General features: G+C 46.7%; 1 protein-coding gene across 1 annotated transcript in view; it reads right to left on the reverse strand.

The window, feature by feature from the left end:
- Window positions 1-5,301, reverse strand: part of STAM (signal transducing adaptor molecule) — a 60,836-nt gene extending 55,535 nt beyond the window's left edge. The window contains exon 1 of the mRNA XM_034760341.1: window positions 5,154-5,301. Coding sequence (XP_034616232.1) covers window positions 5,154-5,193 — 40 coding nt within the window. The 5' untranslated portion in view covers window positions 5,194-5,301. The remainder of the gene's footprint in view (window positions 1-5,153) is intronic.
- Window positions 5,302-11,813: the final 6,512 nt, after the last annotated feature.

Here is an 11,813-nt window from a genome sequence, read left to right on the forward strand (position 1 = left end):
AGAGTTCTTCATTAATCAGGATGGTCTTTTACCATACTTTCTATCTTTTCTTCGCATTGGGATAGTTGGTTCTTGTGCCCTTAATATATCTTTTAAAAAACTGTCAACTCTCCTGCTCACTTTTTTCCCTTAGACTTGCTTCCCATGGGATCTTACCTTCCAATTCCCTGAATTTGCTAATGCCTGCCTTCCTGAAGTCTATTGTTCTTATTCTGCTGTTTTCCCTCCTACCATTTCTTATAATCATGAACTCTATCATTTCATGATCATTTTCATCCAAGCTGCCTTCCACCTTCAAATTTTCAACCAGTTCCTCCCTCTTTGTCAGAATCAAATCTAGAACAGTTTCTCTCTGTTGCATTCTCACCTTCTGTAATAAAAACCTGTCTCTAGTGCATTCCAAGACCTTATTGAATAGCCTGTGCCCTGCTGTATTATTTCCCAACAGACATCTGCCAGGATTTCAGCAAGGTATTTGATACAGTTCCACATGGGAAATTATTAAATTGGAGAAGATGGAGATTAATATGAGAACTGAAAGGTGGATAAGGAACTGGTTAAAGGGAGACAACAAGTTATACTGAAAGGTGAACTGTCAGGCTGGATGAAGGTTACTAGTAGAGTTCTTCAGGGATCAGTCTTGGAACCTATCTTATTTAACATTTTTATTAATGATTTTGGCACTAAAGTGGAGTATGTTAATAAAATTTGTGGATTACACAAAGTTGAGAGGTACTGCAAATATTAAGGAGGACTGGAATATCATACAAGAAGATCTGGATGACTTTGAAAACTAGAGTAATAGAGATGGGATGAAATTTAATAGTGCAAAATGCAAGGTCACGCACTTTGGGATTAAAAAGAATTTTTGCTATAAAATGGGGATCAATTAGAAGTGACAAAGAAGGAGAAAGACCGGGGTGTATTGGATGATCACAGGATGACTATGAGCTGCTAATGTGATGCAACTGTGAAAAAAGCTAATGCAATCCTAGGATACATCATGTGAGGTATTTCCAGTAGAAAGACAGGGAAGTGTTAGTTCCATTGTTCAAGGCACTGGTGAGACCTCATCGGGAATACTATGTGCAATTCTGGACTCCCATGTTTAAGAAAGATGAATTTAATTTGGAAGGGGTGCAGAGAAGGGGCTATTAGGATGATCATAGGAATTGAAAACCTACCTTTGAGAGGAAACTCAAAGAGCTTGGCTTGTTTAGCCTGACCAAAAGAACGTTGAGGGGAGATAGGATTGTTCTGTATACATACATGAGAGGGATAAATGCCAGGAAGGGAAAGTAGTTAAAGTTAATCAACAGTGTTAACAAGAACAAATGGCTATAAACTGGCCATGAATAACATTAGGCTTGAAATTAGATGGTTTCTGACCATCAAAGGAGTGAAGTTCTGGAACAGCCTTCCCAGGGGAGTAGTAGGGGCAAAAAACTTAACTGGCTTCAAGACTGAGCTTGGTAAGTTTATGGAGAGGAAGGTATGATGAGACTGCCTACAACAGCATGCAGCCAATCTGCATCTGCTAGTAGCAATATCTCCAACAGCTAATGATGGGACACTAGCTGGGGAGGACTCTGAGAATTCTTTCCCAGGTGCCTGGCTGCTGGGTCTTGCCCACATGTTCAGGGTCTAGCTGATTGACATATTTGGGGTTGGAAAGGAATTTCCTCCCAGGTCAGATTGGCAGAAACCCAGGGGGGAAGGTTTGCCTTTCTCTGCAGCATGAGGTACGGGTCACTTGCAGGTTAAACTAGTGTAAAAAGTGGATTCTCTGTAACTCAAAGTCTTTAAATCATTATTTGAGCACTTTAGTAACTCAGCCAGAGGTTATGGGTCAATTACAGGAGGGGGTGGGTGAGGTTCTGTGGCCTGCAATGCATAGGAGGTCAGGCTAGATGATTAGGATGGTCTCTTCTGGCCTTAAAGTTTATGAGTAGTCTTGGTAGTTGAAGTCCCCCATCACCACCAAGACCTGTGCTTTGGATGATTCCTTGTGCTTAAGTAAATCTGTGAGTCACCTGTAAGGCCAAACTTAATCACAGGAAGTCAGTAATGCCTGACACAAGGTGTGCTCCCTAGCATCATCTTCACTGCCTGACTAGAGCATGCCACAAACATGTGATGCTCTACACCAGCAGTTCTCAAACTGTGGGTCAGGACCCCAAAGTGGGTCGTTAACCCACTTTAATGGGGTCGCCAGGGCTGGTTTTAGACTTGCTGGGGCCTGGGGCTGAAGCCAAAGCCAAAGCCCCACTGCCTGGGGCCAAAGCCCGAGACCTACGGCCCCACGGCTGAAGCCCGGCCCCACGGCTGAAGCCCGGCCCGTGGAGCTTGGGCTTTGGCCCCCCAACCTGGAGCAGTGGGACTTGGGTGGAGTCAGGCTTTGGTCCCCCTTCCTCGGGTCGTGTAGTAATTTTTGTTACCAGAAGGGGATCGCAATGCAATGAAGTTTGAGAACCCCTGCTCTACACCAACAGAGCAAGTGGGCAAATAATGAGGCTGCTATAATGAGGCACTCTCTTGTTAACAGGATGTATGCTCTTTCCCGTTGATCACGGATGGCATTTAGAAATCAAGGAGCTTACCAGCAAGCACCTGGATGACAAAAGTCCAGCACCAGATAATATGTTGCAGGCATGTGAAAAGTCAAACAGGGAGGTATTCCTGTCTTGCTGTTGGGTTTTCCTGCACAGGCTTGTGTAAGTGTCAGAAGTGTGAGAACATTGACAAAAAAGCTGCTGAACCTGTCACTCACAATGACAATGTGTCCAACAAGAGAGATTTTGAAAGCAGACGGTCAGAGTGGGAAATAAAAATGTATTTTACTCAGGGAATAAGCACTACAGTGCCAACAGCAATAAATAGTTCAAAATGAACACTAGATTTGAATAAGAAAATAAAATGTTGATTTATATAGATAATCACATCAGTTCATACCAGTCCAGATAAGTTGTCACAGTCTTAAAAATATTTAAGAAATAAATGTCATATACAAGAGAATTCCAGTAAAAAGGTTTGTGTTTTTCTTTTCTCAGTGCTGTTGCTGAGAAAAATATACTAGCTGACAAATAAAATAGTAATATTTTAGGTATTTGCATAGAAAAATGTAACAAATGTATTAAATTTATCATTTATCATTAAATGTAACAGTGAGGCTGGCGTACAAACACTTCTCTTAAGGGAAAATAGCAAAACAGTCCAGCCTACAGTAAAGGGTTAGTATTGCCATGAAAAACAAATTATGGGGTCAGGCAATACTTGCTATCAAAAGACAGACGTGGTAATTTACTGCACATTATCTGTTGGACTGATGATTGTAGAAAATATTGATGCATAAAACATCCCAGGAGGGCAAGAATTTTTAGTTCTTTCATATATTTTATTGCCCATAAATAATTTTCACTCAAATTGGCTATTTGCAATATTTTTTTCTTGTGTATGACTTCTACGTTTTTCAGTCCATTCAGTTCTGCCTTTAATACCACTTCCATATACATTTCAATCATTTTCAGACAATTTGGGCCTTTAAAGGGCAAATATTAACGAAGTTATGGACAAGAACCCTTTGTCAGTATAGTGTCAAATTGGTAACTTTGGACGCGCCATGACAGAAAAATCCAGGGTCTCTTGGGGAGAACTTTTAACAGGTCTTTCAGGCTATTGGCTATATAAATCTGCAGAGAGTATGTAGTGCCCCGCCAAGCTCATTTTCTAAACACAATAATTGGTATTATTGCACTGATTTAGTTATCAACAATTCAATTCTCCAGTGCAGAGATTCTTAAACCGTGGTCTGTGAAACATTTGCTGTGGTTCCCAGAAAGCTGACCAATTATATGGTGCAGGTGTCTGGGGATATGGGAGAGTTAATGGGAGCACTGGATTTAAAGTCATACTAATATATACTAAATGAATCATCAATTTGTAGTTTATAACTCCTAAACACAAAAAGTGATGAGTACTGAAGAAACTTGATCCCAGAAACATATTTCATATTTTAATAGCACAGGGTTTTTAGATCATGAGTGGCTTGACTTGCTTATCAAAATAAGATGAACCAGAGATCTCTACCTTTAAACCTTTAAAGTTAGGTCACTGACAAACTTTTAAAGACAATTACATTAATCGCCTTTATGTTAACTTCTCTGTGTAACACAGTACTGAAAAATTTGAAGCTTATCACTGATAAGAAACCAACTACACACAACAATCAAATGGGCAGGCAGAAAATAACTTCAGATCATTAATATGTAACTTTACATTTTGGCAGAATCAAGACACTAAGAATAATTTAGGACAAGTATAAAAGGCACACATTTCCTCTCCCTTCCATTTAGGCATGGAATAAGGAGGAAAATAGATCATAACCGAAGAGGAAAGTTTCTCTTTAGTGATTACCTCTAAAAGCATCGCTTACACTCTCTCTCTGGGGAGATAGATAATTGTGCTGTGTGTGCTTGTCTCTCTAGGTGGGAATTTTACGTTGTGTGTGTTTCAATAAGACATTCAGAATCACAGATTTTTTTGCAGTTTCCTTCTGATACAGCCCCTGTGACAAGTATTTTATTAGTCAGGCCAGAGGCCTTGGTGCCTCTGTACAGCAGCATATGCACGGATGGCACCCATAATAACCAACCGAAGGAGCTGTTTGAATCACGTCAGGCAGACACCAACTCCTCATTGTCCACAGGGCTCTGACCAGTGAGCATTTCCATCCCCTTTGTGTGCGTGTCTCTGTCCTCCGTGACGGAGTGCGGCCCCTGAGAGCGCAGTGGCACTGTAGGCAAGGCTCAGCACAGCCCACCCGCATGCCTACCCCTTGGTCCCAGCTGTCTCTGCCCCTCCCCCAGACAACAAAGCCAGGAACAACGGGGGCTCGCGCGGGGTGGGCAGGCAAAACAAGTTTGAGGCGAAGAGCTGGGGCCAGCTCAGAGCGTGGGGAAGGGGCGGACCAGAGCTGATGGTGACAGACCCGGGCGGGGGGGGGGGGGCAGACAGGGCAGACAGCAGAGTGGGGAGGGCCCGCACCAGGGGGCAGGCGGGGAGAGCGTCGGGTACCAGACAGCAGGGGCCGGGGGGGGGGGTGGCTGCCTGGCAGCAGGGGCCGGGCTGGGGCCGCTTGTGTCGGTGCCACTTACCCACATCCTGGTCAAAGGGGTTGGTGGCGAAGAGCGGCATCTCGGGTCCGCGCGCTGGGGGTGGGGAACAGCCTCACCCTCCCCTCCCGGTCGCGGGGTACGGTGTGTAGCGTGTGAATACGATAGAGGGGCGGGGGGGGGGGGGCTTGGCAGCGGCCTTAGCTCCTCCTCCCTGTCAGGACACAACTCAGGAGCCGCCTCTCCGTGATCGCAGAGCATGCTGGGAAAATAGGGTTGCCTACTCCAATGCCTGACCCGAAGACTCCTTTCAGCACAGGCACAAAGGGCTGGGAGGGGCTCTTCCCTCCCGCTGTACGTTAAACCCGGTGCTTTCATTGCCACTATCTCCCCAGGATGGGTCGTTGGATGGGGCACTGGGTCAGCCAGCAGAAGAGGCCCCTCAGGCGCTCTCAGGCCAGCTATGCCCCTGACAGTCGGTAACTGACACACACACACACACACACACCCCTCCCGTCAGACTGAAGCGAGGGGGAGCCGGGACGTTACACCTGCTGGCAGGTGGCCCAGGCAGGGGCGCCTTGCAGCGGGACAGTCCCACGCGGGGGGGCGCTGTCCCTTTAAGGCGTCGAGAGGGAGAGGGGCTCGTCCCCCACCCACTGGCGGCTCCCGGGCCTTGCGCCCCTGCGGCATCTCCCGCGGCACCTGCTCCCAGGCCCCGCGTTTCCAGGGGGGGGGGCAGCTCGCGCATCTTAGCGGCAACGGCGGGGGCCCCGTGACTGCTGAGGCTGACGTGATTTGCACGAGGGATGGGGTCACGAGGCTGGCCCGGGCACTGCCCTTTGTACCACATGGCTTCATGGTTACAGCCGCGTGCTGTGGGTGGAGGGAGCAGCAGCTCCAGAGCCGACGGCCTGGCAGATGAGGGGCCCATGGCAGCCTCGGCCCCTGAGCTCCGCTCCCCAGCTGCCTGGCTTCGGATGCCCGCTGCTCCACTGTCCCTGCCCCAAACTTCGTAGCTGTGACTAATTCCCTCCCTTCACAGCCCCAGGCCCCAGCTTCGTCCAATTCTCGCTGCCCCAGGGCAAGCAATTCAGTGTTATAGGGGCAAGGAGCAAGGAAAATCTCATTAAAAGGGACCTCCTCCTTCCGCCTTTCTTTGTTGCTGCCCCAAATTGTGAGTGAGTCAGCTTCGTGACTGGTATGTTTCTGTTTCTAATTTTCAAGGATTCCCTGTAGATTGGGCTGCTCTAACACTACTGCTGTTAACACTCTCAAACCTTTGGGTATGACTACACTACGGGATTAATCTGAATTTATATAATTCAAATTTTGGAAACAGATTGTATAAAGTCGAATGTATGCGGCCACACCAAGCACATTAATTCGGTGGTGTGCGTCCATGTACCGGGGCTAGCGTCGATTTCTGGAGCACTGCACTATGGGTAGCTATCCCATAGTTCCCGCAGTCTCCTCCACCCATTGAAATTCTGGGTTGAGATCCCAATGCCTGATGGGGCCAAAAACATTGTTGTGGGTGGTTCTGGGAATATCCTCCCCCTTCTCCAGGGAAGCAACGGCAGACAACCGTTTCATGCCTTTTTCCTGGGTGAATAGTGCAGACGCCATACCACGGCAAACATGGAGCCCGCTCAGCTCAAGACAGCAGTCATGAACATTGTAAACACCTCGCGCATTATCGTGCAGTTTATGCTGAACCAGAATCTGCCAAACCAGGCGGCGAGGAGTAGGCTGCGGCAGCGAGAGTAATGAGGATATGGACATGGAATTCTATCAAACCGCGGGACCTGGTGCTTTGGAGATCATGGTGTTAATGGGGCAGGTTATAGCCGTGGAACGCCGATTCTTGGCCCGGGAAACAAGCACAGACTGGTGGGACCGCATAGTGTTGCAGGTGTGGGATGATTCCCAGTGGCTGCGAAACTTTCACATGCATAAGGGCACTTCCTTGGAACTTTGTGACTTGCTTTCCCCTGCCCTGAAGCACCAGAATACCAAGATGAGAGCAACCCTCACAGTTGAGAAGCGAGTGGCGATAGCCCTGTGGAAGCTTGCAACGCCAGACAGCTACCGGTCAGTCGGGAATCAATTTGAAGTGGGCAAATCTATTGTGAGGGCTGCTGTGATGCAAGTAGCCAAAGCAATCACTGAGCTGCTGCTACGAAAGGTAGTGACTCTGGGAAATGTGCAGGTCATAGTGGATAGCTTTGCTGCAATGGGATTCCCAATGGGCGATAGATAGAACCCATATCCCTATCTTGGCACCGGAGCACCAGGGTACCCAGTACATAAACCACAAGGGGTACTTTTCAATGGTGCTGCAAGCATTTGTGGATCACAAGGGACGTTTCACCAACATCAACGTCGGCTGGCCGGGAAGGGTTCATAGATTCATAGATTCTAGGACTGGAAGGGACCTTAAGAGGTCATCAAGTCCAGTCCCCTGCCCGCATGGCAGGACCAAATACTGTCTAGACCATCCCTGATAGACATTTATCTAACCTACTCTTAAATATCTCCAGAGATGGAGATTCCACAACCTCCCTAGTCAATTTATTCCAGTGTTTAACCACCCATCCTAGGTTAGGAACTTTTTCCTAATGTCCAACCTAGACCTCCCTTGATGCAGTTTAAACCCATTGCTTCTTTCTCTATCCTTAGAGGCTAAGGTGAACAAGTTTTCTCCCTCCTCCTTATGACACCCTTTTAAATACTTGAAAACTGCTATCATGACACTCGCGTCTTCCGGAACACTACTCTGTTTAAACGGCTGCAGCAAGGGACTTACTTTCTGGACCAGAAAATAACCGTTGGGGATGTTGAAATGCCAATAGTTATTCTTGGGGACCCAGCCTACCCCTTAATGCCATGGCTCATGAAGCCATACACAGGCAACCTGGACAGGAGTCAGGAGCTGTTCAACTACAGGCTGAGCAAGTGCAGAATGGTGATAGAATGTGCATTTGGCCGTTTAAAAGGTCGCTGGCGATCGTTACCAACTCGCTCAGACCTCAGCCAAACCAATATCCCCATTGTTATTTCTGCTTGCTTTGTGCTCCACAATCTCTGTGAGAGTAACGGGGAGACCTTTATGGCGGGGTGGGAGGCTGAGGCAAATCGCCTGGCTGCTGATTACGCGCAGCCAAACACCAGGGCGATTAGAAGAGCACACCAGGAAGCGCTGTGCATCAGAGAAGCTTTGAAAACCAGTTTCATGACTGGCCAGGCTACAGTGTGAAATTTCTGTTAGTTTCTCCTTCATGAAAACCCGCCCCCTTTATTGACTCATTCTCTGTAAGGAACCCACCTTCCCCCAGCTTGCTTTCAAAGGAAATAAAGTCACTATCATTTAAAAATCATGTATTCTTTATTAATTGATTATAAACATAGGGAGAGAACTGACAAGGTAATCTAGGTGAGGTTTGGGAGGAGGATAGGAGGGAAGTAAAAGGCCACTGAAAAAATTCAATATAATGACAGCCTTTTGGTTGGGCTGTCCACGGGTGGAGTGGGAGGGTGCACGGAGCCTCCCCCCACCCGTGTTCTTACATGTCTGGGTGAGGAGGATATGGAACATGGTGAGGGGGGAGGGAGGTTATACAGCTGCTGTAGCGGCAGTCTGTTATCCTGCTGCCGTTCCTGAAGCTCCACCAGATGCCAGAGCATGTCCGTTTGATCACGCAGCAGCCCCAGTGTTGCAGCTTGCCACCTCTCATCTCAAGCATCTCTCGTGACCTCACATTCACTGGCATCTTTCCTAAATTTTGATACCGTGTCCTTCCACTCATTCAAATGAGCTTTCATTGCGGGTGCATTCCATTATTTCCGTGAACATCACGTCTCACGTCCTCTTTCTCTGCTGCCTTATCTGAGATAGCCTTCAGGACGGAGGAGGGAGGCTTGAAAAATTTGCAGCTGCTGGAGGGAGGGTTGAAAAAAAGGAGAGAAGTTTTTAAAAAAGATACATTTTACAGAACAATGCTTATACTCTTTCATGGTGGAACAACACTATTCACATTACATAGCACATGTGATTTCAGTACAAGGTCGCATTTTCCATCTTAATATTGAGTGCCTGTGGCTTTGGTGTTAGAGATCACAGACGCAGGTCCGGGCAACAGAATTCGGCTTGCATGCAGCCACGGTAAGCCATTGTCTTTCGGCTTCTGCGCCCTCCTTTCCCACATACCAAGCAAAGCCCATTGACTGCTGCGGTTTTCCTGTTAACCTTCAGCAGCAGAAAACAAACACCCCCCCCCCATCCAATTCTCTGGGATGATCGCTGTACCCCTCCCCCCACCGCGTGGCTGGTAACAGGGAAGATCCCTGCTAGCCAAACGCGAAAAGCTCAGGACCAATTCCCCCCCGCGCTTGGCTAACTGCAGGGAAGGGTTTCTTTTCAGCCACAGGCAAACAGCCCAGTAGGAACGGCCACCTCTGTCCCCTTAATTAAATTCCCATATTTCAACCAGGTTACCATGAACGATATCACTCTCCTGAGCATTACACAGCGAGATAAAGAACAGATGTTGCTTGAATGCCAGCAAACACCAGGACCACACGCTGCCAGGCTTTGTCATGCAATGATACCAAATTACTTGCTGCAAGTATGGTGTGGTCAAGTGTCCTACCATGGAGGACGGAATAAGGCTGCACTGCCCCCTTGTGGCAAGCCTTTTGGAGTACCTCCAGGAGAGCTTCATGGAAATGTCCCTGGAGGATTTCTGCTCCATCCCCAGACACGTTAACAGACTTTTCCAGTAGCTGTACTGGCCGCGAATGCATCCTAAGTCCTCAGGGCAAAGTAATCATTAAAAAACGCTTGCTTTTAAAGCAAGTTTTATATTTTAAAAGGTAAACTCACCTGAGGTCCCTTCCATGGGGTCATGGTCTTGGATATTGGCTTGGGAGAGTTGGGAGGGTACTTCAGTCAGGCTGAGAAAAAGATCCTGGCTGTTGGGGAGAACGGAGTGCAGGGTGCTCTCTGCAAGCTCGTCCTCCTCCTCCTCCTCTTCCCCGTCCGCAGAATCCTCAGGTGTAGCTGATGAGATTATCCCTGCCTCGGAATCCACGGTCAGAGGTGGGGTAGTGGTGGCGGCCCCCCCTAGAACTGCATGCAGCTCGGCGTAGAAGCGGCATGTCCGCGACTCTGACCCAGAGCAACCGTTTGCCTCCTTTGTTTTTTGATAGGCTTGTCTGAGCTCCTTGACTTTCACGCAGTACTGCTCTGAGTCCCTATTGTGGCCTCTCTCCATCATGCCCTTGGAGATTTTTTCAAAAGTTTTGGCATTTCGTCTTTTCGAACGAAGTTCTGCTAGCACTGAATCCTCTCCCCATATAGCGATCAGATCCAGTACCTCCCATACGGTCCATGCTGGTGCTCTTTTTCAATTATCGGCCTGCATGGTTACCTGTGCTGATGAGCTGAGCTATCTGTGGTCACCTGTGCTCTCCACGCTGGGCAAACAGGAAATAAAATTCAAATGTTCGCGGGGCTTTTCCTGTCTACCTGGCCAGTGCATCCGAGTTCAGATTGCTGTCCAGAGCGGTCACAATGGTGCACTGTGGGACAGCTCCCGGAGGCCAATACCTCGAATTGTAGCCACACTAATCCTAATTCGAAATGACAATATAGATTTTGGCGCTACTCCGCTCATCGGGGTGGAGTACAGAAACGGATTTAAGGAGTCCTTTAATTCGAAATAAATGCCTTCGTCATGTGGACGGGTGCAGGGTTAATTCGATTTAATGCTGCTAAATCTGAATTAAAGTCATAGTGTAGACCAGGCCTTTGAAATAAATGAGGAAATTAAGGATGGATTTCAGGGTGATGACACTTATAGATTATTCCTCAATACAGTATGTATTTATAAATAAACCTGGATTGGCCAGTTGTCCATGTGGATTTATATGGAGATACACATTATTGATAAAAGGTATTATTGTTTTTATGGTACTAAATATGCGCATGATATGTAACCCTAAGGCCAAATCTTGTTTTCTTAACTTCTTAGGAGTGGCCCCATCACCTCCAATAGAATTTATTCCATGAGCAGGATTTGGGTCACAGCATATGACACATTTCCTGCCTATCCCTGCCATTCAAAGCTCAGTCATTTTCTTTATGGGTTATTAGGGTGGCATAATTAGTGAGCTAGAAAGAGTAAATAGTGGTGACAGTCATAAGAGAAGTATCTGCTGAGGAAGGATGGTGTTGACATATCATAAAAGAAAACAAAATAGCAACAAATAGATTAAAAAAGTAAGATTTATATTAACTTATGCAATACAGAAATAAAATGGTTAAAATAAATGTGAAAATCTGTTATTTCCCTCCCCATTTAGTCAATATATTTATGACTTACAGATGTTGTTTCATATGCAACGGGCTTTCACAAAATCCTTTAGAAAAACTGCTAAAAAAATCACCTTTCTTCTGCATCGGAAGGTCTACAAACCCTTGAGACAGGGACCTATTATATATTTGACATACTTCACCTTTTATATAGGACTATTCATAGATATGCCACTATTATATTAATAATAATGCTCAGTTAATTATCTGTGCAGTGTAATCAGTTCCTGTTGTTTCTTAATTGCTCTGTGTGTTTACACATGCCTCCTACTGGACAGTGATATCCATGTGACAAATTGCAGAACCATGTGCTACATGTATTTTTC

This window comes from Trachemys scripta, chromosome 2 (assembly GCF_013100865.1).
Source record: "Trachemys scripta elegans isolate TJP31775 chromosome 2, CAS_Tse_1.0, whole genome shotgun sequence".
In the NCBI taxonomy this organism is placed as follows: Eukaryota; Metazoa; Chordata; order Testudines; family Emydidae; genus Trachemys; species Trachemys scripta.